Below are 27,312 nucleotides of genomic sequence, written 5' to 3'. Positions count from 1 at the left end.
AAATATAGTGAAAAATACGTTGAAGCACAAAAATATTAGGAACTTCAGTTGTAAAAGAAATAAATCACCGATATAAATTTTTATGATCAAACTCTCTACTACTAGCAAGAAGTTGCCTGGAACTTTAGCTGAATGTGACATAGAGAATTTAAAAACATATTTCCTTCCCAATTCACTACTTATGTCAAATTGCTATGTTGATTAACATATAAATGCAATGACGTAAGTATGATATCAACAATCCAAATCATAACAAGTAAGTCTCGTTGAGTTAGATTTTTGATTTTGATATAGTTGAATCTAATGAGGTCCAAAATTCATGTTTATTTTTGAAGACTATTGGAATGAAAGAAAATTTTATTGTTGTAAGCGTGGTCTTTCCTTGAGTGTGTTTGTTATGCATTATTTTTTTTTCCCAAGCTAAAGTTACAGAAGAAACAGGCTTCCTATGCAAATATTTAAGACAAAACTTTAGGCCATTTGGTATATAGTTATCAGAAACTATTAGCATAAATCCAAAATCAATTGTGAAGTTCATGGATTTATATTTGCAAAACTTATTAAAACATAAATAGTGTCCTCAAAAAGGGCTATTTCAGAAAATCAAAGTGGAAATGACACTAGGTAGCCATTTTTAAGCACGCTGTTTAAAATATATCCAATGTATTTAAAGATTAGCTAAATTTGCTCAAACTTCAGGACACCAAGTCCTAGTGTTTAAACCTCAAAGTTCGAATTTAAAGATATTGTGTCCTAAAGTTCAAAAATTGTGTCAAAAAATTCGAATCTCATGTCCTGAATTTTAAAATAGTAGTTCAGAAATTTAGGACACTTAGTCCTCACTTTCAAATTAGCAGTTCAAAAATTCAGGACACAAGTACTTAATTTCTGAATTCAGAATACTTAATCATGAAATTGGGCGAATTGATTAATTTTAAAATATATTATAAATTATAAATATATTTTAAATAGGGGGCATAAAGTGGCTATTGCTGCCCAAAAGCAAAGGTAAAATGAAAATCAATGGGATTAAATTGCTCGGCGGGAGGATAATAAAACTGGTTTTGCGCAGTGGCAGCGGTGTGAAGTGGCTACAATGGCTTTGCGCACTTCGTCCTCTTTCTTATCTTCCACTTCTTCTTCATGCTCCTCCTTGTGCTTTCGTTTCAATCCTCTTCTCTTCTCCACGCAACGCCGTTCCACCATCTCACTCTCCCGTTCTCGTCGTTTCTTCGCCAGTAAGTCTCCTTCTAAATATCCCTCTCTTTTTTCTACTTATTTCAATTCTTAACACCGAAAATGCGTCGGAGTTGAATTAGGGCTTAGGTTTGTAGTTCCTAATTATGCTTTTATGATGCAGTGTCTGCAGCAGCAGCAGCAGAAAGCGGTGGTATATTTACTTCACCCGAAGTTGCTAAGTCATTTGATTTCAGTAATGAAGAACGCATATATAAATGGTGATTTTGCTTTCTCTGGACTCAATTCATCGCTTATATTTTTGGATTGTTTGTTTTATTTCTGGTGTACCTCATAAGCTAACTGCAGTTATAGACAAAAACTTTAGAAACGGTTCAGTAGATTTTGTTTTTACTGTTTCTACCGTGAACTGCTATTATGTTGGCTCGAAATGTTGAAATGCAAATTCCTGTTAAGTTTTAGATATTTTGTGGTTTTAGTATACAAAGCTGTTCATATTAACTTCAATTGGCAATACTTAGAGTGACTAATAATTACACAAAATTTGGCCAGTTTACTGTAGGTTATTATATCATCTTCTCCATTAATAAAACAAAATCAATACCATTTCTGCATCAAAGAATAATGGTTATATCACTATCTAAGTATTCATTACTCTGCAAAATACTAATGAGTGAATTTGCTGATTATTAGGTGGGAGTCTCAAGGATATTTCAAACCAAATATTGACAAAGGGGGTGATCCTTTCGTAGTTCCAATGCCACCACCTAATGTTACTGGTTCACTGCACATGGGGCATGCCATGTTTGTGACCCTTGAGGTTGAATTCAGTTGCAATTCTTTTAATATTTTTGCTCTAATCTATTACTTTGAGTGTCTATCTTGAGTTGTATGAGCTCATCATTCAATATATCAAGTAATTGTTGTCTAGATCTCACTTGCTACTCTATTTTGGGGCACAAAGCTAAAGATAAAGTTGATTACATGATAGCTTATAGAAAAGAGGCCCTATAATTGAAAACTGAATGTATGTGGTGTCTTATCTTTGTCTTGAAAATCATTTTCCTGACAATGACCAACTAATAAGGCTACCAGCCAACAAATTGTTATTTTTATCATGTCTTGTCAGGTTTAACATGAACAGTCAATAAAATTATCAGAAACACTTTCTGTTTTTTTTGTTTGATAAAGAAACAGTGCCTTATGCTAGATCGACATTCTATATAATAAATAGATGAAGGAAATTATCAAATGTCAATTTAGGTGACTGCTGACGAAGTCGGATAACAATCAGTGCCTTGTTAGTTCTACATTGTGTCTCAGTTTAAAATGTAGAATATAGATAGTTGCTTTATGCTAGAACAATCATGCTATCATAAATGGATGATAAATGTCATTTAAGTGAGGATGTATAGATGATGACCTGAAAATAACTTAATTTGTCTTAGAGAACTCAGCTTACAGTTTGATATATATGGTACTTTTGATTCCTTGCATCTTGTGTTTAGATGTATGCTATCACCTTAACCCGTCTTTGATCCCTATTTTCCAATATTCATAATTCTTTCTGTTTTGTTTTTCCAGGATCTATTTCCCCACAATACTGTATTACATTCAAATGCATTGACAAACCATTTGTCTTCCGTATTATGGAATTCTATTTATTGTTGCTAAGAAATATGAATAGTTCTAATTTCGTAGTATTATCAAGTGGTTCTAGAAGATGGTAAATCCATATTGACTATTCTATTTTTCAGTATCTTTTCTCCATTTTGGTTGTCAAAGATTAATGGAGATGAAATTTTCTAGTGCAATGCAGATATGACTGAAAATTTTAGAACATAATGAAGCCGTATGGGGTTATAGTTATCATGGGATAGTTAGTTGATGCTTCACTTCCTACGGGCAGGCACACTTGGTATATCTCATTTTTCTATGGCGATTGTAGTTATCATACTAGGTGTCACCTTACCCATGTCTTTGTGCACACGGAGACACACTTTCTTGAAGGATTTATCTTTCCTCGGAGATTTCGATGTCTACTTAAAGGGAAGGGCTGGGTTTGGGAATGTTAAATCATATGACCATCTCATTTATACGTTTTAGTTGTTAGATTAGGGCAAACTTTTATTCACTTAGTTATATCTTCTACTTAGTTATATCTTTTATACGCCCCCTCACGTTTGAGTCTAGTTATTTTTCATGGCTAGGCACATAGAGTTTTTTGTTTTGACAGTCAATGGCGGTGAGAATTGAAATCTTGAACCTCTTCCTACTCTGATACCATTTTGAAGTGTATGACCACCTCATCTAAAAGTTTAAGCTATTCATGCTTTGATCTTGCTTCTCATGATTCAACATATTGTCTGCCCACATGGTGGCTTGGCCAATTCTGCATCTCCCCGCTTTAAGTGGCTTGACTCTGTAGTGACATTGCCTCCTCGCCTCAGCGGTTTGGTCCAATTCTGGCCCTCCTCTTGAAGTGGTTTTGACCCACTTTTACACATATGGGAGCTGACTCCACCTATTTGTAACACTCGAACTCCCCGCAAGGCTCAAGTCTTTCCTCATGGTTGTCGTGACCCATATGCACGCCCTTTCCTTGGTTGGTGTCAACTTTGTGTAGAGCTTACTCTTGGAGATTCTCTCCTTCGTGATGATAGGTACAAAACCTATTCACCTAACGCGGTTGTTGATGTGACACTCGTGCGAACACCCCCACTAGGTTGGCCTCAGCCTTGCTTGCTTGGACTGCTGCGTGTTATATGATGGTAGGCACCAAATCTATTTTCCTTACATGGTGCTCGGGGGATTCACCTTCCATTCATTTTAGCCCTATGATAGATAAACATCTAGCATACTCAGCTCAACGCCAACTTTCTAGGAGAACTCTTCAAATGATGCACTTGCAATCTTGGTATGCCCAACCTGGTAAACGTGGACTTATCTTACCTCAACTTATCGACATGACCCAATATTCAATGGAATTCAGTCAACAAGCATCACTTGTCATCGGAATGAACCCTTCCCTTTTCAGTCAAATAGGGACGAGCTCTATCCACTATCCCCAAAGTTGACCGACGATGTGAAGGAGAAGAATGCTTCTCTATAATCAGGTAGTCCTCTTTCTAAAAGCTCTCTATCCAGCTTAGCGCATGGAAGGGCAAGTCGTTCTGTTAGGGTCGTGGTCACGGAGAGAAAATTCTGTTACCAATTTCGCCTCATTAAGTTGGGTAGCAACTTTGCATCGACGCATAGCATGGCAAAAACATCTTGAATTGACAATTATCTGATGCAGATGAACCTTCTTTGCTCGAATTGTGCAAGAATCTCGCACGACACATCCACAAGACATTCTAGCCAAGTCCATGCTTTGCTGAAAAAAGCTGCCAGTTGAGCCCACTGCTGATAGAGTATCTGACACATTGATAGATGATCACAATATAGACATAGGCTCTATAGATACTTCTCTGCCTAGTCTTACAACTTAATCCCAATAGCTTAGCACGATGCCGCTGCATCTAACCAAATATGCTTCAGTCAGTTCCTTCTAGAAACACATTGACTGCTCATTGATAGCTCAATAAAAAAAGAATGCCCCAAGATCAACTCGTAAAAAACATATGAAGGCGGAAACAACGACTGTGGATGGCATGATTCTGAAAGTCGTCGTTCGTGGCTGACAAAACTAACTCTTTTTGGATGGTCTAAGAATTTTAACGGGGAGGAATTGGACAATGTTGTTCTTGATTACCATTAGCCTTTTACTCTTTCATTTTTCACCTAACATAGTCATTATTTTATCTGTTATTTGACATATCTCAAATTTTCTACATTACTTCATTTCTATCATCTCCTTTGTCAGGATATCATGATACGATATAACCGCATGAAGGGAAGACCTACCCTTTGGCTTCCTGGAACAGATCATGCTGGTATTGCAACTCAGGTTCCCTCTACATCCAAAAGCTTAGTGCTTTTACTTAACTGCATCTCATTTTACATTTGACTTTATATTGCTAACTTATGGATGCGTGCGATTTGTTGATAATTTACATTCTTGGTTTCGTCTAATTTTGATCAAATTTTCTTACTATGATGGACCATTTTGGTGGTATGCAGGAAATTTCGTTGCTAGCTAGTTGAGTTTGAGTTCTTGTTTTCCAATGTTATCTTTGTGCAAATGCACATGGAATGGAAGTTATTTTTGCTTGTTTTGGTGGAAGGAACTGTGGTTGCCAATATGACTTTCCGGTACTGATATTAGTTATAGAGTTTTGATGTGTAGCTTAGGTGTTCTGTCATTTACTCCCTCAATTATGTCAACATTTCCTTTATCTGTGGTTGGTAACATGTTGGTAGTCCTTTTTCTTTCTCAAACTTGTGGAGTACTTAATCTTTTTGTGTAATTGGCTCCACTTGTCATTTATCCTTTTTTTTCACAACTGCTCTCATTTTCCAGAATGATCTTAACTATCAAAATTTTTATTGTTTCTTGGGTGTGAAAAACTGAATACCTTTTATCTTTTTCTTTTTCTCTATTTTTTCTAGTTGGTTGTGGAGAGAATGCTAGCTGCAGAAGGAGTAAAACGGGCTGATTTGGGTAGAGATGAGTTTACAAAACGAGTATGGGAATGGAAACAGAAGTATATCTACTCATTCTTATTTAAGCTATTTGTTTACTAAATTCTAGAATGCTGCATGATTGATGGTATAAAACTTTTTCTCGCATATGCGATCCAATAAAAAAAGGATAGAGAAACTTTTTCACCTACATGTCATCGTAGGAATCTCCCAAGTTACTGGTGAATTCTTTTATCTATTCATTTTCTTGATGAAATAACAATTATTTTATTAAAAGCATCCAGAAGATGTCGACAATTCTTTTAGATAAGTAACATATTTTGTTAAATGAGTACCATTAGTGGCTATCAACAGACCCTGACAAGTAAGGAAATATAACTTCTTTGTGATAAATTAATAAATTTCATTAAAAAAGGGCAAACACGTGTTTGTATACGTTTGAAGTATACCAAAAAATAGAAACCTTGGAAAGATAATATACAATGAAAAGAAGATAACAAACATTATGGAAGGTAAAGTACCAAGGTCTTCCTCTTCTTCTTTGATAGTAAGGTCCACGATCTCCTTGTTGGATAGAGAAATCTAATTGGCATCTATTATTGTATGTCCCAGTTAGAACAACCTCCCCCCATTAAAAATGAACATTTTAATTTCTTATTAAAAAAATGAAATGAAAAAACAAATAATATTTCTACAAGTTCTGCAACCATTGAGCAGTAGAGTACAACAACAACAACAACTACTCGGTAAAATCCCACAAAGTGGGGTCATTGAGCAGTAGAGTACCAAAACAGGAAATTTCTCATGAGAATTTTTTTCTCATAGAAATTTCCTTATATTCTGGTAACATGTCAATGAGTTGAGCTCTGATGCTCTAAATAGTGTTGAAGGCCTGGAAAAAGAGAAACCTATAAGACTTCTTTAGTTTTTGGATGAAATGAGCTTTTTTTTCCTATACTCCCTCTTTTCCATTTTATGTAACAATCTTTCCCTTTTTAGTCTGTTAAAAAAGAGCGTACCTCTTTGTATTTGGAAATAATTTAACTTTAAATGAGCTTTGTATTTGGAAATAATTTAACTTGACAAAGGGCTCCTAGTTCTATGGAATTCTTCGGGACCTTCCATTGATTAATATGGTAATCTTCCATTTTCGTTCCATAACGAGATTAGCTTGAGCTTACTAATAGCCATCTTTGTTCCTGCATCTATATTACGCTTCTATTATGGTACATTAGTTCCCTATGCACTAATAGTTAGCTACATTTACAATGTGCCAACATTTTCCTCACTCACTTCTAATTAAGCTGTCTATTAGTATCCACTCCACCCCTAGAGAAAGATACTTTTTATCGTGACTATGTGACAATTACTTCTATAGTGTGGTTTGTCTTCAATCATGATATTGAAATGCATAGTAGTCTCTTCATTTGGTAAGGTACTCCTTTGGTCTTTTTTTTTGATAACCGCGTTGTTCCATACAACTTGTACACAACTCGACTAATTCCAAGGGGTACCTTCTACCTTCCACCAATGCAGGTACTGGGTAACTCTGGCCACCAAGTCGTAGACAGATGGAAAGAAATTACCTAGTATTTTGCTCATCTATTTTTTCCCCTATTTATTCTTCACCTGTTGTCCTTAAATGCTAGGATAGTTTCACCTTAATTCCTAATTTTATATTGACTAATATCTTGCGCCCTCATTTTTTTGATAACGAAGAATTCTTGAGAGGCCAATGATTCCCGGTTCTATACTCAGTGGATAGTGGACCCACTCTGTTACTCTGCTTCACTTAAATGCAGTAGGGTTCAAACCGTGACGTGCGCCTAACCCACACATTATACGCTGCTTTCTTATAATTAGACCAAAGCTATGGAGGCCTTTCGAGCTCACTTAACTATTCCACATACTTTTGTATTTGGCAAGGGGGAAGATAATTTTTTTTTTTAATTTTCTTATGAGAAAGGTAAGTATGGGAAGATAAGGTGGTACATTTTTTTTTCTAAGAGAACTGGTTTGCAGCTGCATGTTCAATGATGCTTCATCCTATTTGTCCATTCTGATAGCTTTTTCCCGGAATTGATCTTAAAAGAAATCTGATCCAATGCTTTGTAACATTCCAAACCGTTGGATGGGTCATTATAAATTATAAATCAGAAGGACCTGATGGCAAGTCTGAACATAAGAAGCCAACACTAGAATGAGAAGAAGCCGGAAGCATGTTCTTCCTTGACAGTTTGATGTGAAATTGAATGTTGATGAAGTGTGCTCTCCATAATCCTGATAGTGATGTTTCACGTTTCTAGCGACCGTATAAAAACGATACCAATGTAATTTTATTGAACAATTTGACATGCTTGTGACTATCTAGCTAATGGAAATTTTTCAGTAGGTTTCTGCGGGCCTGATGTTCCACTTTTCTTAAAAACCTACATAATCTTAATGAAGAGTTTGCCTATCCAATAGACAAGTGAACATTTAGTACACATCTTGCTGTGTGAGGTTTGGCTAACTAGGCAAACTTTTGGATTATACATATCAACACACACATACATACAAATCTTTCTCCTTTTACATGAATCCAATATTTTCATTCCATGTGGGAAAAACCATCTTGGTGGCCCCAGTCAAGTGGGGACCCCAAAAGTGAACCCTTGATATTGGTACCCGAATATCCAGAAAAAGCATAATATTTGATACTGTTAGAAAATGAATAGTTGCTCAAAGAGTATAGTCGGTGAGTGACTGACGAACTAGAGGAGATTTGATCTTGAATCAAACAATATTAGTATTATTGATAGTTGAGAATTTTAAAGCACAGGCTGAAGCAGGTGAAATCAAAGGGCATATCATCGTATTACAGTTGTTCTGGTAAGATAAATTATTTATCTTACCAGTACTAAATTATTTATCTTTTAAGGCAAATTAGGGGTTGCGTAAGATAAATGTTCTCTAATTCTCACACTTATCCAGCTGCGGACATTGTTGTTTATATCTAGAATGAAAAGACTTGGCAAATGCTGGACCTAATGTCAGTATAACAAAAATAATTAAAGTTTAGTCTTAACTAGTCGGTATTTCCCATTTGAACCCTCTGCCTCCATTCTGTTAAATTCTTAGCTAAGAAGGCATTATTTTGAGATTATAGGTGTTTTGAAATAACTTTATCTCCATTTGATTTTAGGTATATCTAATCTCCTTTTACCTTCAATTATCAGATTTTTTTTTGCTCCTACGTAGCAATCTGTATCTAATCTTGTCCAATCTTCTATGGCCACACATCAAAACATTAGAATTATATGCTTCCATTTTACAGGGAAGACACCTATCAGTGGTTATGATTTCTACAGTGTTGCAGTATGCTATCATTCTTCGTGTTCAATGCATATCCTCCTATTTCTAATTTATATGCATCTTTTTTCTCCTTCTAAGTATATCTTGTCATTGCAATCTTTTCCCTTCCCATGCTTTTTCAATATTTTCCTTTTCAATCTAAAATATAAACACTTATTCTCTTTTTATTACTTAGGTATGGTGGAACCATTACTAACCAAATAAAGAGACTTGGTGCATCCTGTGATTGGACCAGAGAACGTTTTACCCTTGATGAACAGCTGAGTAGTAAGACTGCCTTCAATTCAGTAAAACTCCCATCAACTCTGTGGTGCGAATTTGTCTTCATAATATGGATATCAACTCTCTAGGCTAGCAAGCTATGAATTCTCTAAGGGGCTCTTCAGTTCATTTGTCTTCTTACTTTGTCATCCTATGCACTGTTTCCCAATAATAGTTTATTACATCTGGATGTACCTGGTCCTGTGTCAAGATGTAGATGAATACTAGTCCAGTGATAAAATGTGTATTATTTCTTATATATATATATATATATCATCAATTTTCATAATGGGAGTCTAAATTTTAAAATTTCGATTGTTGCAGGAGCAGTAGTTGAAGCATTTATAAGGCTTCATGAAAAAGGGTTAATCTATCAGGGTACACACTGCTTTTCCAAAAAATCGTATGATTTTAGTTTGTAAAAGATAGATACTTTTGCTTGATCCAATGAGCTATCTTTGCCAACTCTGTTGTTTTGATGAAAGTAGACTTACCTCGAGAACTTCATGATTTTAATTTTTCCGAGAGTAGTATTGCCCTTTTCTATATTATGTTTTGGGTTTTTTTATTTTTCTATTCGGTTGAGGGTTGTTGGTGGCGTTGAGAGTATGTTTTCCTTTTATTTCCTTTTGGCCCGTCTTTTGAATAGATATTTTGTCTCCGATGACAACCAAAATTTAATGGTATCATAGATGAATTTACTTTACGAACAGCAAAAACAGCGTCTTGGCTGTGAGAAAGATAAAGGAAGGATGTGGGGAGCTAACCTCAGGGTATATGTACGGCACAAAATACAACAACAACAACAACAACAAACCCAGTTTAATCCCATACATGAGGTTTGGGGAGGGTAGTGTGTACGCAGCCTTACCCCTATCCTAAATGAACGGCACAAAATGAACATCTAAATTCCACTTGGTTGTGTTGATAAGAATTGTTCAATCCTTTATCTTATAAGCTTTCCCAATCATTGTTGCTGAAGGATAGCGGTTGGTGGAGACAAATTTCAACATTCTGCAGCATACACAATTGCTAAGCATTTTTCTCTTCGTCGGATGTTGACGACTAAAGTTATTCCTGTTCCTCTAATTTTACTTGATCTTTATAGAAGCAAAACTGCTACTCTGAAGCATTCAAACCTAAAATACCTCTATGTAGAGCTGAAAGTAATTTGGAGCTTCTAGTTGAGACATAATATAATTAAGTAGTAAAAAGTGTGTTCCCTCTAAGAGCTTAAGCTTTTAAATGAGATGGTTACACATTTCAACATGGTAACAGCGCAAGTAAGAGGTCCTGAGTGCAAATCTCACCGCCACCCAAAAAGCAAAAGATATTCCATGTCTTGGGCCCATGAAAAAAAGGAAGAAAAGAATCAAGTGTATAAGTGAGGGGGCATCTTGAGACATAATATAATTCAGTTAGAAGTGTGCTTTCTCTAAGAGCTTAAGCTTTTAGATGGTCATACATTTCTAACACTTCCTTTAGAAGCATGAAGCTGTTGATAAACCCTTCAGGATCAAATAGCATTTGAACTGCACTGTTTTTAATCTAATACTGGACTCGACTCACCATAGTCTTTTTGCAAGATGCGTAACAGTGTTGTCAAAGTCGCGCTTAAAGCGCGCTTAAGCCCTAAAGCCAGGCTCAACACATGTTGAGTGCTTCGCCTCGCTTTGTGGGCGCTTTAGTATCGCATCAATGCTCTAAGACATACTTTTCCTTGCCAATGAGTGTAATCCTGAAAAGACGACATTAAACAATTGATATTTCACTTTATCATAATTTTTTTTCAATTTCTTTGTCCATATATTTGTTAGTCATGCTTATAATTATTAGTCTTGGACTGCTTATACATATTTTTACTTTTTCTCCAATTGCGCCTTTTTCCATTAAAGCCCACGCTTTATTTGCGCTTTGCGCTTAAAACCCCAACGGACATTAGAGCTTTTTTACGCTTTTCGCCTTTGATAACACTGATGCATAACAAGTAAACCTAAGTGTTCTTCTGGATGTCAACTTTCACCTAAATTTCTTAGCTGTCAAATCGGAAATTTGCAGGTTCTTACATGGTTAATTGGTCTCCTAATTTGCAGACTGCAGTTTCAGACTTGGTATGCTATTTATGCAGTTGGAAATACTTGCATCTTCTATGCTTCTCTTGTTAATTAGTGGTTAAATCTCAGTGGTTAACAGAATTTCTTTTCCACCTCAGGAAGTAGAGTATTCTGAAGAACCTGGTACTCTTTATTACATCAAGTATCGTGTTGCTGGAGGTTCAAAGTAAAGACATGTACTTGCAGCTAATCACTTTTATTTTCTTCTTGACTTCAGTTTAATGCTGTAAACTATCCATTTAAGTGATCTTTGAAATGGTAGTATGGATATGAGACTTTTACCAGTCCAGTAGCTTCAGTGTCTTTATACTTTTTGTCTTGCTGCTAAGAGAGTTTTCTTTTTCAATAAGTTGCCCAATCCGTGTCCTAGCTTTGTTTGCTTTCAGCCGCAATCAAATCTAGCTATTTCACTCAAAAGAAATTGGTATGAACAAGTCTTTTTTGGTTTTGACGCAATATATATTAAGATAAGTTCTGTATTTTGTAAACTATTGTTTGGTTTATAAAAACTACATAAAAATATTTTCCTCAAGGAAATGGTTTACAGTAAATACAGAAACAGCTTATGTCTTTTAAGTGAACATCATTGCTATATTATCTGCTTATCATCATCATTCAAACAGCAGGCCAATGCCACGACCAATTAGATTTCGGAATCAGTTTATGAGATAGCTTTCTTCTGTATAACATTTCCCACAGTAAAATTTTCAGAACTTTTATGTTGTAAATAGGGCTTCACTCTAGTCAGACACAAGTGAAATGCTGTTTCGCTTAATGTATCTTTTGGTCACACGATATTAGAAAATTGAACACGCTTTCAAGTTATTGATAACATGATTTTCAATTTGTAACTGCTCGCTGCGAGCCTTAATTGTAGCCGAGATTCTAATTTTCTTATCAGCCAAGCTCTGTGCTTATTTTTCTTCACTATTGGGCTTTGGCTATTTGCTGTTCTGTGTAGCTTATAAAAGGGTTTATCCAGTTAATTGCCTTTTTGAGCAACGTAATTCTTTTTCCCAATGTTCTAATTTGGTTATTTCTTATTAATTTTTATAATTTTTTGGTGCAGGAGTGACTATTTGACAATTGCAACCACACGCCCAGAGACTTTATTTGGTGATACTGCTGTTGCTGTTAATCCTCAGGTATGTCGCCCTGAACTATATCTAATCAGAATTCAGAAATGATTTTTCTCAAAAGAGGGGAAAAATTATTGCTCCTGTTACATTTTATATGACGATATTTGACTGGAAATGGAGTAAGTTAATTCGATTTGTATATTAGAAGAAAATACCTTATAAAGATAGTATATTAATGTAATGGGTTTCATACAGAAAACATTACTGTACATGTTTAATACATTACTGGAAATGGGCTGTTGTATCCTTATATGGTTTTGGGCAATCCTTATCTCTTTACCTAGCTTTGGGTTTGAGTTAGGTCTAAGGTCCATTTTCTTATCGGAAAGCATAGAAAAGGTCTGGTTTGCATCAACCCAAAATGTTCTAAGCCTTGGAGGATGAAGGCCTTTTAAGTGTGTTATCACAGAAGTTTATGTTGGCAAAGTAAGTCTGCCTTTCCCTCGAGCCTAGAATAAGCAATCGCCAGATTAAACTCTACTAACACATGCTTGAATTGTTAGAATTCATGCTCGTGAATTCGTATCCAAGCATTTTATGGTGTCTCACTAGTTGCTAATTGTGTTCTATTGATAGTTTTGCACATTGAGGTTTCTCATTTATGAATATTATAAGATGTCACTTCCTCCACAAGTTTTAACTATTTGAGAACGAAGAAATTTTTTGCTTGCCTATGCCCTTAGTATGCCTACCCGCACATTTCTATGTGCTGGCCGAATTGAATTGTTCTGATGAAAAACTGAACATGGAAGAGTGCTTTGCTTACAGTCTATTTGGTCGCATTCTATGTCATCACGTCATGTATGAAGAATTTAATCAAGAGAAGTTGGTAATTTTTCTTGTGTCTTGTATAACTGTTCTCTATTTATAGAGTTAAATGATTCTACAGAGAAATCAGAATCCCTTTCCATGTGAATCTGCAGTTGATGTATTGGTGATGCTGTTTTGCAGGATGAACGTTATGCTAAGTTTATAGGAAAGCAGGCTATTGTGCCCTTGACATTTGGTCGCCATGTGCCAATTCTCTCCGACAAGGTAGGAAAAATACTTCTCCTCTAGTGAGACTAGGTTTGACTTCTCTTCAAGCTCAAAGTATATGAAGTGATCTCTAATGGTAGGTGAAGTGTCACCTGGAGGAATGAGTCACAAGTTTTTAATCTTGTCAGCGTATACATAGTAACTATTTCTCTGAAATTTGAGTCAAGAACTGATGCCCATGCATATACTGTTGTCAAAGGCACGCTTAAAGCGCAGTTAATCCCTGAAGCAAGGCGCAAAACATGTTGAGCGCTTCACCTTGCTTAGCGAGCACTTCAGTGTTGTCACCTAGTCTCTAAGGCATACTTTTACTTGCCAATAAGCGTAATCCTAAAGAGACGATACTAAAAAAATGATATTTCACTTCTGTGAGAAGTATAGCACGGAAAAGTTTTATTAATTATTTCTTAAGTGTTGTACAATGCCTATTTATATATAGTGATTATATAATAATAGGTACTCCCTCCGTTCCAATTTATGTGAACCTGTTTGACTGGGCACGAAGTTTAAGAAAAAATGAAGACTTTTAGAATTTGCGGTCCTAAACAAGTCAAAAAAGGGACCCAGAGTATTTGTGTGGTTATAAAAGCTTCTCATTGAGGGTAGAATTGTAAGTTTAAGCTAAATTGTTATCAAATTTAGAAAGGGGTTATTCTTTTTGGAACGGACCAAAAAGGAAATAGGTTCACATAAACTGGAACAGAGGGAGTATCTACTTCCCGATGTGGGACACTATATATTACTAACTATTTCACTCCCCCTCAAGCCGGTGCATATAAATCATATGTACCGAGCTTGTTACGAATGTAACTAATACGAGAACTAGTAAGAGACTTGGTGAAAAATATTTGCAAGCTGATCATTCGACTTCACAAACTTGTAATAATATCTCCTGAGAGTATCTTTTCTCCGACAAAGTGACAGTCGATCCCAATGTGTTTAGTCATCTTATGGAGCACCGGATTTGGGCAATATGAAGAGCAGCTTGATTATCACACACCAGTTCCATTTGTCTGACTTGTCCGAACTTCAATTCCTTTAGCAACTGCTTGATCCAAACTAACTCAGACGTTGCCAGAGCCATGGCTCAATATTCTTAACAACTACATTCTGTTTCTTGCTTTCTCAAGAGACCAAATTACCTTATACTAGAACATAACAAGTGATCCTGCCCAATCAACATATGTGTACCCAACAATCTGCTCATGGCCTCGATCCTCGAATAGTAATCCTTTACCTGGAGCTGACTTGATATACCGAAGAATACGAACAACTGCATCCCAATGACTATCACAGAGAGAATCCATAAACTGACTTACAAAACTCACAAGAAAAGAAATGTCAGGTCTAGTTAGGTAATTTAATTTGCCAACCAATCTCCTTTATCTCGCAGAATCGCTAAGAAGCTCCCCCCTGTCCGGGCACAAGCTTAACATTCAGATCCATAGGAGTGTCAACAGGTCTGCAACCCATCATTCATGTCTCCTCAAGAATGTTTAAGGCACTTCCGCTGTGAAATTATAATAACGCAGCTAGACTGAGCGATCTCAATACCTAGAAAATACTTCAATTGCCCAGATCCTTAGTCTAGAAGTGTCGAAAGAGATGCTGCTTCAGATAGTAATACCATCCTGATCATTGCCAGTAATAACAATATCATCAACATAAACCACCAGATAAATACACAGATTATGAGTAGAATGCCGAAAAAACATAAAGTGATCAACTTCACTACGAGTCATGCCGAACTCCTAAATAACTGTGTTGAACTTACCAAACCAAGCTCGAGGAGATTGTTTCTAACCATAGAGTGACCTGCGTAATCAACATATAAAACCACTAGACTCCCATTGAGCAACAAAATCAGGTGGTTGCTCTATATAATCTTCTTCCTCAAGATCACCGTGGAGAAAAACATTCTTAATATCTAACTAATAAAGAGGCCAATGGCGAACAACAACCATGGACAAAAGAGGTGAACATATGCTACTTTAGCCACGAGAGAGAAAGTGTCACTATAATCAAAGCCCAAATATCTGAGTTTATCCTTTTGCCACAAGACAAGCCTTAAACCGATCAACCTGTCGGGCCGGCTTTTACTGCATAAATCCAACGACAACCAACAATAGAACTTACCTGAAGGAAGAAGAACAAGCTCTCAAGTGCCACTCGCATGTAAAGACATCTCGTCGACCATAGCTTGTCGCCATCCTGTATGAGATAGTGCCTCACCTGTAGACTTAGGAATAGGAATAGTGGACAAAGATGAGACAAAGGCATAATGAGGTGATGATAAACGATGATAACTTAAACGACATAATGGGGATTAAGATTAAGTGTGGATCATACACCTTTTCAGAGTGCAATTGGTGGACTAGGAGAAGACAAGTCCGCAGTGGGTGCAGAATCTGATGCAGGACGTGAATCATCTGAGCCTGATGCTGGACGTGGACGGCGATAATAAGTCAAGAGTGGTGGCCTTGTGGGTGGGGATGTAGGAGGAGCAACTGTAAACTCCTCAAAAGTCTATATAGGTAGTAATGGTTGTGGTGGTGCTATGGATGTGGATTCCTCACAAGTAGGTATATGTAATAGCTCAGATATATTACGATGATCAAAAGAAGTAAAGTAAGGTTGTGACTCAAAAAGTGTGACATCTGACATAAGATACCTACGAAGGTCATGCGAGTAGTAGCGATACCCCTTTTGAACCCGAGAATAGCCAAGGAAGACACGCTTAAGATCACGAGGAGCTAACTTATCTTTCCCTGGAGCTAAGTTGTGAACAAAACATGTACTCCCAAAAACACGAGGAGAAAGAGACTATAAGGGTGACTTAAGGAACGATGCTGAATGTGGAATCTGATTCTAGATAGCAGATGAAGCTATCCGATTAATTAAGTAACAAGCTGTAAGAACTGCATTGCCCGAAAAACGTAGTGGAACATGGGACTGAAGGAGAAATGTGCGAGCAGTTTCATTGAGATGCCTATTCTTTCTCTCTGCTACCCCATTCTATTGAGGGGTATACAGACAAGATGTTTGATGGATAATTGCTTGAGAGGTCATAAACTGCTGAAACTAAGAGGATAAGTATTCTAGAGCATTATCACTACGAAAAATGCGAATAGAAACACCAAATTGATTTTTAATTTCAGCACAAAAATTCTAGAAGATGGGAAACAACTCGGAACGATCTTTCATTAGGAAAATCCAAGTACATCTGGAGTAATCATCAATGAAGCTAACAAAATAACGAAATCCTAAGGTTAAACTAACTGTACTAGGACCCCATATATTAGAATGGGCTAAAGAAAAAATAGACTTGGAACTGCTTGTACTTTGAAAGTACCCCCTTGGTACTTTTTTGAAGTTTCTTAATAAAAGTTACCTTACCTGATAAAAAAAATAGACTTGGAACGACTCTCAGCACTACGCAGAAAGGTGGCTCGGGTATGTTTCCCAAGTTGACACGACTCACAATCTAATATAGACAAACTAGACAAACTAGGCACCATCTTCTGAAGCTTGGATAAACTCGGATGTCCTAAACGTCTGTGAATTAGGTCTGGAGGATCTGTATTGGACATGTTGTCGGGGGATTGAGTGAATTAAGGTAGTAAAGGCCTTGTGATTCACGCCCTGTGCCAAAGAATCATCAATAAAATATATACCACAATGGAGGGCACGAGTCAAACGACTAACATATGCAAGACTAAAAGGACAGCTAGTGACATAAAGAACGGAATCTAGAGTGATAGAAGATGAAGGATTAGCTTCCAACTCTTTTTGCTTTAGTTTGGAACCCATTGGCTAAAGTAACAATAGGAAAAAACTGTGGATACACAATATTCGACTAACGTGATTTATTACAAAAGATATGATCAGAAGCTCCTGAGTCCATGACCCACGGTCCAAGAGTACTAGACTGAAAAACACAAGCAAAAGAATCACCAGCAACAGAAAATCCCTGGTTATCTATAGTCTCGGCGTGAGCAAAATGAGCGTTTTTGGGTTCCATGTAAAGAATAGCACATTTCACGAGTGTGTCCAAGTTTATTACAATGAGAACACTTGGTTCAAGATCTCCCAAAATGACCTCTTCCTCGTCAATTCTCCATAGCCTAAGATGTCCGATTTTCCATTGTCTGAGATGCGAGAATATAGGAGTCAACAGTTGGTGGTGAGACCACTGTGTGACTGGGTGGCGCAGCAAAACGAAGCAATCGAGAGAATAGTTCATCAACTGTAGGGATGGAAGGACTAGCCAAAATTTGGTCTCTCACCGAGTCAAGGTCATTAGGCAGTCCAACAAGTGTAAGAACTAAAAATATCTTCTGTTGTTGCTCTTGTTGTTTTTTCAACACTAGCAGTGACTGACATCAACTTCTCAAATTCCTCCATAACTGCCTGCACTAGTCCCAAGTAGGTAGACATATACAATTTATATTTCTTTAAGTTTGTTATCTGAGATATCACATCCTAAAAACAGTATATGTCATTAGTGTATAAAGTACGAGCCTTCTTCCAAACTGAATAACATGTCTGAAATAGACGAAACAAAGAAATTTCTTGGAATCAATCAATCGCCACAACAAACTACATAATTGATCATCAATTTTCTCCTATAGTGATTTGGCCTTTTCATCTCCATCACTAGTCTTCTTGGCCAGGTGATCTTGAACACCTTGACCCTTGCACCACAACTCAACAGAAGAAGCCCAGGCTAAGTAGTTTGAACTTCCTATTAAGGGTTCCGAAGTAATCATCAAACTTGAATTTCCAGAATCTATGCTTTTAGAACCAACAACATCAAGTCCCAAAGACATTGTTGGACCAAATTGCACAGACAATCAAGAACAATAAAAAGGCTCACAGGAACTGTGAAGAAAAAATACTGTATCTCGCCGGTAACAAAAAAGTTGCCAGAAGTAAACTTTGAAAGTGATCGGAATAAAAAGAAAATAGTATGGATAGGCTCGGAAAAGGTAAGCGACCACATTGTTCTAAAGAAACTTTTTCAAAAAGTGACCGGCAAAGGCTCCACGCGCCGACGCACGGAGTAGATCTCGTCGGAATTTCTAACCTCTGATCGGCACGTGAGAGCGCGTGAGGAGTCGGTTGCCCGAGATTTTTTCTAGGGTTTTGTCGTGGAAGGCGGGGGACCCTGTGGTGGTGTTGGTTTTCGCACAACATCAACAGAGACTGATCTGACGCAATCAGCCCTACAAAGTCGCCGGAATTTGACGCACAACACTGGTTGACTTTCCCAGATGTGTCTCACTCATGCTCTGATACCATGTGAGAAGTATAGCACGAAATTTTTTTATTAATTATTTCTAAAGTGTTGTACAACGCCATATTTTTATACAGTGTTACATAATAATGGGTATCTACTTTCCGATGTGGGACACTATACATTACTATCTATTTAACAACTTCATCCTACCTTTTTCAATTTCTTTGTCCACATTTTTATTATCCATGCTTATATTTTTTAGTCTTGGACTACATATACTATTTTGTATTTTTTTCTCCATTTGTATGTTTCTTCATTAAAGACCACGCTTTAATTGTGATTTGCGCTTAAAGCCCCGACAGACCTATATTCAAACATAAGGCTCATTGGAACAAAAAATGTTTAAGATGTTTTCCTTTTTCCATTTGAAAGAATTGTAAGGTTGTTAGGGTAAGTTTTGCTAATGCATGATTTATTACAGTATGTCGACAAAGACTTTGGAACTGGTGTATTGAAGATAAGTCCTGGACATGATCACAATGATTACCTCCTTGCTCGCAAGCTTGGTCTTCCTATACTTAATGTGATGAATAAAGATGGGACCCTAAATGAGGTGGCTGGGCTATATGCGTAAGTAACAAGCTTCTTTCCTATTGTTTGAGCACTGTTGGTTTTTGAAAGATTATAATTTGTTTTGTGCACGGTTATTCCATTTTTTCAGTGGCCTTGACCGGTTTGAGGCAAGAAAGAAACTTTGGTCAGATCTTGAGGAGACGGGTTTGGCTGTGAAGAAAGAGGCTCACACTTCACGAGTTCCTAGATCCCAGCGTGGTGGAGAAGTGCGACTCTTATGTTCTGCTCTTTATTATGTGAAAGTGATAAAGAAGAAATAATTCCTTTATCCAGGCTTTGTTCTCACGTTACTTTTGTTTTCAGATTATAGAACCTCTAGTGAGTAAGCAATGGTTTGTCTCGATGGAGCCTTTGGCTGAGAGGGCACTTGAAGCAGTTTCAAAAGGAGAATTGACTATTATGCCTGAACGATTTGAGAAGGTATGGAGATCATATTGGTAACTGTCTTGCTTCATATGGCTAAAAAATCATTTACTTTTGAGCTTTTTCGTAAGCTCTTCTCTGTTTATCCTTTCATTGTTTGAGTTTCTTAGGCTTCGAAAAATGCTAGATGTTGCCTCACATTCAACTTGAGGGTCGACTGCTTTTCATGTGCTCAATAATATTATACAAGAAAAAGTTGTTGCTTAAACTGTTTTGTCTATTACGCGGGGTTTCCATTAGCTTCTTATTCACTTTTTGCATCTAAGCCTTCTACATATTTTGATTCTATTGGTCTTTCTGATCAACAGAAAGCTTTTTGTTGGGATAATCCAGTAAGTGAAGAGTCTGAGGACCGCATCCATGGAGTTGTTGGGGAGAATGACAGCACTAGAGCTGGTCATATATCATTATATGAGGCTTACAGACATGCTCTTGTTGTATTAGCAGTAAATTATATTTGTGGAACAAGTTGAGAATGTGTATTTTTGCTAATGAAGCTATGGTATTTGTTAAGGATGTATTCACTTATCTGGTAATCTAGCTTTAGTTGCACCAAAAAGTTAAAAGTTTGAGAACAGCCTGATTGCCTATCAACCTCGACTAGTTTTAGTAGGTTTTCATTTGCCTAATTATGTGTGTTCTCTCTTGATGTGCTGCAGATATATAACCACTGGCTCTCGAATATCAAGGATTGGTGTATAAGCAGACAGTTATGGTGGGGACACCGAATACCAGTTTGGTATGTTTCTGGTAAAGACTGTGAAGAAGAATATATTGTTGCTAGGAGTCACAGAGAAGCTCTCTCAAAAGCCCAAGAGAAGTATGGGAAAAATGTCGAAATATATCAGGATCCAGATGTTCTTGATACCTGGTTTTCGAGGTTATTTGTTTAACTTGCTTTTTTCCCCTTGAACTCCACTTGGGTATTTTTATGAAGCATTTGGATATTTATTAATCTAGAAAAAAAAATCCATCCTTTTGAACGATGTAGACTTCTATGTTTTGTCGCAATTTACAGTTCAAAGCTCCATGTCTTAGCTATCTGTCTCCCAAGCTTCTTCAAGGTTTCTGGAATAAGTTTTCATTGTAATTCTTGTCTTATTTGTCACAGAACTTAACTCAGTCTTATCTTATTATCACTTAGTCGACAGTTGTCTATGAGCTTGTCAGCTCTATTCATCACCAATAGGGGCCAATGTTCATCAATAAGCGCCAACTGCTGTTCTCATTTTCGATTTTGTTTCAATGATATTTTTGGTTTTCCTTTTTTCTCTAATATTCTCAATTATCATCTTTGCCGTTCAACATGCATCAAGCCTTTTTTTTTGGGGACATTTCGTAATTTTGTAAATCTGATGCTTCTGAGTTTATTCTCTATCAGCACCACATTATTGTATCTCAAGAGAAGTGTGTTGTTTCTTCTCATCTTCTTTTCTGCAACTGTGAAATTTTGACGTTAATTTAATTGTTTTTTCAATTTTATGCATTTTAAACCTTCAGTCTTTTATTTTCCGGTTATTACGGGGTTGCACCAAGGGTCGGTGTTCAGCCCTTTCCTATTTGCCCTGGTGACGGATGCTATAACGCATCATATTCAAGGGGAGGTGCCATGGTGCATGCTATTTGCTGATGACATAGTCCTAATCGACGAGACACGACGCGGCGTCAGCGAGAGGTTAGAGGTTTGGAGACATACCCTTGAGTCCAAAGGTTTCAGGTTGAGCAGGACGAAGACGGAATACCTTGAGTGCAAATTTGGGGCAGAGCTGACGGAAGCGGGAGTGGAAGTGAGGCTTGATTCTCAAGCCATCCCTAAGAGGGGTAGTTTCAAGTACCTGGGGTCGTTTATTCAGGGGTCCGGGGAGATCGACGAGGATGTCACACACCGTATAGGGGTGGGGTGGATGAAATGGAGGTTAGCGACGGGAGTCCTGTGTGACAAGAAAGTGCCATTGTTACTGAAAGGTAAATTTTATAGGGCAGTGGTTAGGCCTGCTATGTTGTATGGGACCGAGTGTTGGCCGGTGAAGATCTCACACATCCAGAGGATGAAAGTTGCAGAGATGAGGATGTTGAGGTGGATGTGCGGGCATACAAGGAAGGATAAGATTAGAAATGAAGATATTCGAGAGAAGGTGGGTGTGGCCCCCATGGAGGACAAGATGCGGGAAGCAAGACTCGGATGGTTCGGGCACATTCAGAGGAGGAACACTGATGCACCGGTGAGAAGGTGTGAACGACTGGCGGTGGTGGGTACGAGGAGAGGTAGAGGGAGACCTAAGAAGTATTGGGGAGAGGTGATCAGGCAGGATATGGCGCGACTTAGGGTTACTGAGGACATGGCCCTAAACAGGGAATTGTGGAGATCGAGCATTAAGGTTGTAGGTTAGGGGAAATTGTGATGTCTTTTCTACAGCGCACTAGAGTGAGACTAGCCAGTTAGGAATTAGTCTTAGGATGTTATTGATCAACTACTGATGATGGGCTTTATCTGTTGTGTATTAATACCTTACATCTTTCTCGTATTTCCTATATCTCTTATATTGCTGTTACTTTGTTATTTTATGGTATTTATGTTATGTTATGGATTTTATGGTATTTTATGTTGTTTTATTATGAGTCTATTGATAGTACTAATATAGTGTCTCTTGTTGCCTCTTTGAGCCGAGGGTCTCCTGGAAACAGCCTCTCTGCCCCTCGGGGTAGAGGTAAGGTCTGCGTACATATTACCCTCCCCAGACCCCACTTGTGGGATTACACTGGGTTGTTGTTGTTGTTGTTGTTGTAAACCTTCAGTCTTCGCTTTTGATGCTACTGGAATTGTCTACTTCTGCTTTTCATTAAACTACGAATTTGATAATATTTTGCTTTCTGGTTTAAATTACTGGCAGTCTTCACATGATTTTGGTCCATGTGGTTGCTGAGTTTCTAGTATCTCTGATTGAAGTCATTGTTCTTTCCTTTCAGTTCATTGTGGCCCTTCAGCACTCTTGGATGGCCAGATGAGTCAGCGGAGGATTTCAAGCGGTTCTATCCAACTTCCGTTCTTGAAACTGGGTTTGTACTTATTCCCTCTTCTTTTCTATTGTTTCATAAGGGAGTTCAAGGGTTTGCATTCTTCAACTTTTCTGCATCTGATGAGTTATTTACCATTTGATTTCACATAGTTCAATGTATAACCCCCAATTTTTTTGGCTGATCTTTCCTCTTCCCGTCCTGCACTGCACAGCCTTGAATTTCCCCTGCTCTCTTTCTCTCTCGCATTGATAGCAGCAACGAGAATATAAGGAGACCTAAGGTTCCGACATACACATGAGGTTCAGAAATGGACATGCTAGAGAAATAACTAAAAAGTAAAACCCTCCGAATACTGCTACTGACAATAACACAAAAATCCTAACCTTAGTGATGATTGAAACAGCACACACTTTTGTCTGCAATGAAATACACGTAAAACTTTTTCTTGGCAATTTTTCGTTTTGATTTGCTATTACTACGTCATTTAAATTTTGTGTGTTGCGAATTATATGTCTTGCAGTTAATTATTTGTTACAAAACTTGTCAGGTTTATGGTAGATATTTGAATTTTCTCTTCTTTCTGCAATTGTTGATTTAAGCTTTGGATAGGATTAGGATCCTGATATTAATATAGCTACTAGACTCAATTCCATAGTAAATCTTGTTCCCTTCAATCACTCAGTCCAAATCCATCTATTAATCAAGTTGGAAAAATAATGGAAGTATCCTTCCTGTCCATTTAACAAACCTATTGATGGAAATATGCAACTTCACTTGGTGTTAAACAAAAAGAAAGAAAGTAGATACATGCATTATTTAAGATCTTAGTTTATGCTGGTGACGATATGTTATCACTTAAACCTTGAGTTTGATATGGTTCCTTCTTTCCTATTTGAGGATGTTTAGTGCCTTGAAAGAAAAATCGGGAGGTCCCTCCATCTAAAGTTAGGTGAGGTAACCTAATTTAACTACCTTGGTTAATAGAGCAACTATTGACTTCTGTTACATTTACTTGAAATGGGGCCAACAGTGGAGAGGCTTTTTGATGAATTCAAATTAGGAGGGACCCTATATTATATGAAGCAAAAATATTAGTATATAAGAATTGAAGTACATTTTTTAGCTCATAAAGCGCTACAAATATGCAACATGAATTATTAATGGGCTGCATAATTCATTCATACTGGTATACTTAAAGTTGGTTTTTATTTTCTAAGAAATTTGAAATAAAGTTGGCTTTACATCATGCCGAGCTTCTTTGTTCCAGCTGCTACTCATGTGGGTGGATTCTATATGCTCATGGCATTAGATTGATTAAGCCAAAAGTTATGAGTTATACCTAGCTAGTTCTTCGAGATGAAGGAATTTCAATTTAGTGCTTGGCTCTACTAGTGAGATAGTCTATGTAAGATTGTTTCTAGCAACCAACCTCCAAAAATAAAAAAGAAGGGAAAACTCAACTGAATTAAAAAATAAAGTAAATTGTGAAATACGAGAGAAGGGAGGCGATGTTATTTTTTACCTTTTAGTTTGATAACCGAGAAATACACTGTTTACCGATTTGAAACTGGGTGGATAATTGGCCCTTCCCTCTACCCTTCTCTACTTAAATGCTAGACATGGTTTACTAGTAGGATATGAACTCGTGTTGTGCACTTGCTATACATTTGTGCACAACATTCCCTTCGCCGTTGGCCAAAGCTTTGGGTTTGAGATGTATTGATCACTTGATGATACTGGTGAATATAAGTACATATTTATAGGTGTGAGATACAATCAATGATGAGAGACAAACTTATATTGACTCTTCATTGTAACTTCATAACACAATAGCATGCACCATCAGACTCAAGTTGAGGAAGAGAAGTCAAATTGTGTCCATTTATTTATAACGTTAGAGAATTAATGTATATAGGATGATTAGTTCCACAAGTCTGAGGAAGAGAAGTCAAATTGTGTCCATTTATTTATAATGTTAGAGAATTAATGTATATAGGATGATTAGTTCCACAGTTGGAATAGGAGTAGTATGTATTGTGTAGAATGTAGATATGAATAGGGGCCTTGTATTATAGCAAATGGCTGAGTATCAATAATATTTTTCCGTGCTATTTCTCACATGGTATCAGAGCTTTCGTGAGAGAGTTTATCATTGTGCAACATACCAACGCCTCGGAAAAAAAAAAAAGAAATCACTCACCGTGCAATTTTTCTGGTGACTGAGAGTTATCCTCCTACATTGTCAAACGATTAGATCTTGGTCTCTTAGGTGTTGTGCAAAATCCGACAACACCATCAAATTCAGCATTGTACGACGACCAAACCCCACAAAACCCTGCCGGTAGATTCCCTTCCATGCGCCCCTATGCTCCAGGCAGAAGCAGAATGCTGGTAAAATATAGAGTGATTAGCTTCACCATGAGTCATGCTAAATTCCTGAATAACTATGCTGAACTTATTAAACCAGGCTCGAGGAAACTGTTTTAGACCATAGAGGGACCGACTCAACTGACATACAAGGCCACTAGATGGATTTTGTTACCTAATCCTTACTAAATCACTAGACTCATATCTCGTCCTCCTTTAATAGCTTGTCCTGTCATTGAGTAATCAGATTTATTACATAAACGGTTGGGACATCCAAGTTTATCAAAACTTCAGAAAATGGTATTTGGTTTGTCTCACTTGTCCATTCTAGAGTGTGAGTCATGTCAGCTCGGTAAGAATACTCGCTCCTATTTTCCTCGGCGTCTTGATAATCGGGCAGTTACCTTTCACTTTAGTCCATTCAGATGTTTGTGGTCGTAGTCGGTTCAGTTCTACCTTGGGATTCCGCTACTTTGTCAATTTCATTGATGAATATTCTAGGTGCACTTGGATACTCTTGGTGCAAAATTGATTTGAGTTATTTTCTATTTTTCAGATCTTCCATGCTGAAATTCAAAAATAAATTTGGGATTTCTATCTGCACATTTCGTAGTGATAATGTTTCAGAGTATTTGTCTTCTCCATTTCTGAATTCTTGTGGGATCATTCATCAAATATCTTGTCCATACACATCTCAACAAAATGGGGTAGCTGAAAGGAAGAATAGGCATCTCAATGAGACTACTCGTAATCTACTCATACAATCTCATATTCCATTGCGTTTTTTGGGGATGCAATCTTCACATCTTGTTATCTTATTAATCGTATGCCATTCTCAGCTATCCAGAATCAAATTTCATTCTCTGTCTTGTTTCCCTGCTCACCTTTGTCCTCCCCCCCCCCTTTGGGGGCACATGTTTTGTTGATAACCTTACATAGGAAAAGATAAATTAGCTACCCGTGATGGTAAGTGCGTATTATTAGGATACTGGAGAATGCAAAAGGGATATCGATGCTATTCACTTGATCTCCAGCGGTGCCTTATGTCTGCTGATGTTACCTTCTTTGGAACCCAATCATACTTCACTAGTCCAAGTGATGACTTAGACATCTCTGAGGTGTTACCAGTTTCATCTTTTGGAGATTCAAGCACTATCTCTCCTTCATATTCTATAGCTCTGGCTCCACCACCTACATCTCCACTTTCATCACCTACAGCTACAGCTATAGCTACAAAAATGTCCTGAAAGAGTAAGAAACAAAATGTGGTTGCTTGATCTAATGCAGAAGCAGAATATCGAGCAATGGCTCTGGCAACGTGTGAGCTAGTTTGGATCAAACAGATGCTCAAAGAATTGAAGTTTGAAAAAAATGTTAGATGAAACTTGTGCGTGATAATCAAGCTGCCTTTTATATTGCATCAAATCCGGTGTTCTATGGAGGACTAAACACATTGAGATTGACTGCCACTTAATAAGCGAAAACATGTAAGTGAATAAACAAAATTCCATACTCGTTCTCATAGATACATATAGAATTCTGCGAAAAGCCGTATTTGATGAAAGTCGTATGTACGGCTTGGAGGGAGATCTTTCATATCTTTCGAGATCCACCCTACAATATATGAGGTGAAAAATCCAAAATAAGTGATTTTAACCCTTATAAAAAAGAAAACTGATTCTTGAACCCCTTTCACGCTCGTGTTATGTCGAGGTAGTGCAGGAAAAAAAATAGCAAAATTCGATCCAATTTATCGTAATCAATTAGTTAACATGTTGGTTAATCATATTCTCAAACACGGAAAAAACCATTGGCTTATCAAATTATCCATCGAGCCATGAAAAAGATTTAACAAAAGACAGAAACAAATCCACTATCTGTTTTATGTCAAGCAATACATGGAGTAACTCCCGATATAATAGTAAAAGCAAGACGTATAGGTGGA

General features: G+C 37.2%; 1 protein-coding gene across 4 annotated transcripts in view; it reads left to right on the top strand.

Moving 5' to 3' along the window:
- Positions 1-1,004: 1,004 nt before the first annotated feature.
- LOC107803237 (valine--tRNA ligase, chloroplastic/mitochondrial 2) overlaps positions 1,005-27,312 on the top strand; it is a 42,564-nt gene continuing 16,256 nt past the window's right edge. Inside the window, exons 1-16 of one of the 4 annotated variants that reach the window (XM_016626891.2) lie at positions 1,005-1,238; positions 1,361-1,457; positions 1,891-2,017; positions 5,063-5,146; positions 5,749-5,843; positions 9,311-9,402; positions 9,721-9,774; positions 11,455-11,507; positions 11,609-11,676; positions 12,580-12,655; positions 13,601-13,684; positions 19,408-19,556; positions 19,648-19,765; positions 19,863-19,979; positions 20,642-20,862; positions 22,950-23,039. In XM_016626891.2, coding sequence (XP_016482377.1) covers positions 1,097-1,238; positions 1,361-1,457; positions 1,891-2,017; positions 5,063-5,146; positions 5,749-5,843; positions 9,311-9,402; positions 9,721-9,774; positions 11,455-11,507; positions 11,609-11,676; positions 12,580-12,655; positions 13,601-13,684; positions 19,408-19,556; positions 19,648-19,765; positions 19,863-19,979; positions 20,642-20,862; positions 22,950-23,039 — 1,667 coding nt within the window. In that variant the 5' untranslated portion in view covers positions 1,005-1,096. Of the gene's footprint in view, positions 1,239-1,360; positions 1,458-1,890; positions 2,018-5,062; positions 5,147-5,319; positions 5,452-5,748; positions 5,844-9,310; positions 9,403-9,720; positions 9,775-11,454; positions 11,508-11,608; positions 11,677-12,579; positions 12,656-13,600; positions 13,685-19,407; positions 19,557-19,647; positions 19,766-19,862; positions 19,980-20,641; positions 20,863-22,949; positions 23,040-27,312 lie in introns of those variants that run through there. The other 3 variants (XM_016626919.2, XM_016626902.2, XM_016626909.2) reach the window with 3 other exon arrangements.

Source organism: Nicotiana tabacum, chromosome 8 (assembly GCF_000715075.1).
Source record: "Nicotiana tabacum cultivar K326 chromosome 8, ASM71507v2, whole genome shotgun sequence".
In the NCBI taxonomy this organism is placed as follows: domain Eukaryota; kingdom Viridiplantae; phylum Streptophyta; class Magnoliopsida; order Solanales; family Solanaceae; genus Nicotiana; species Nicotiana tabacum.
Note: the sequence above shows the minus strand (reverse complement) of the source record. Positions and strands in the feature narration are given on the sequence as shown.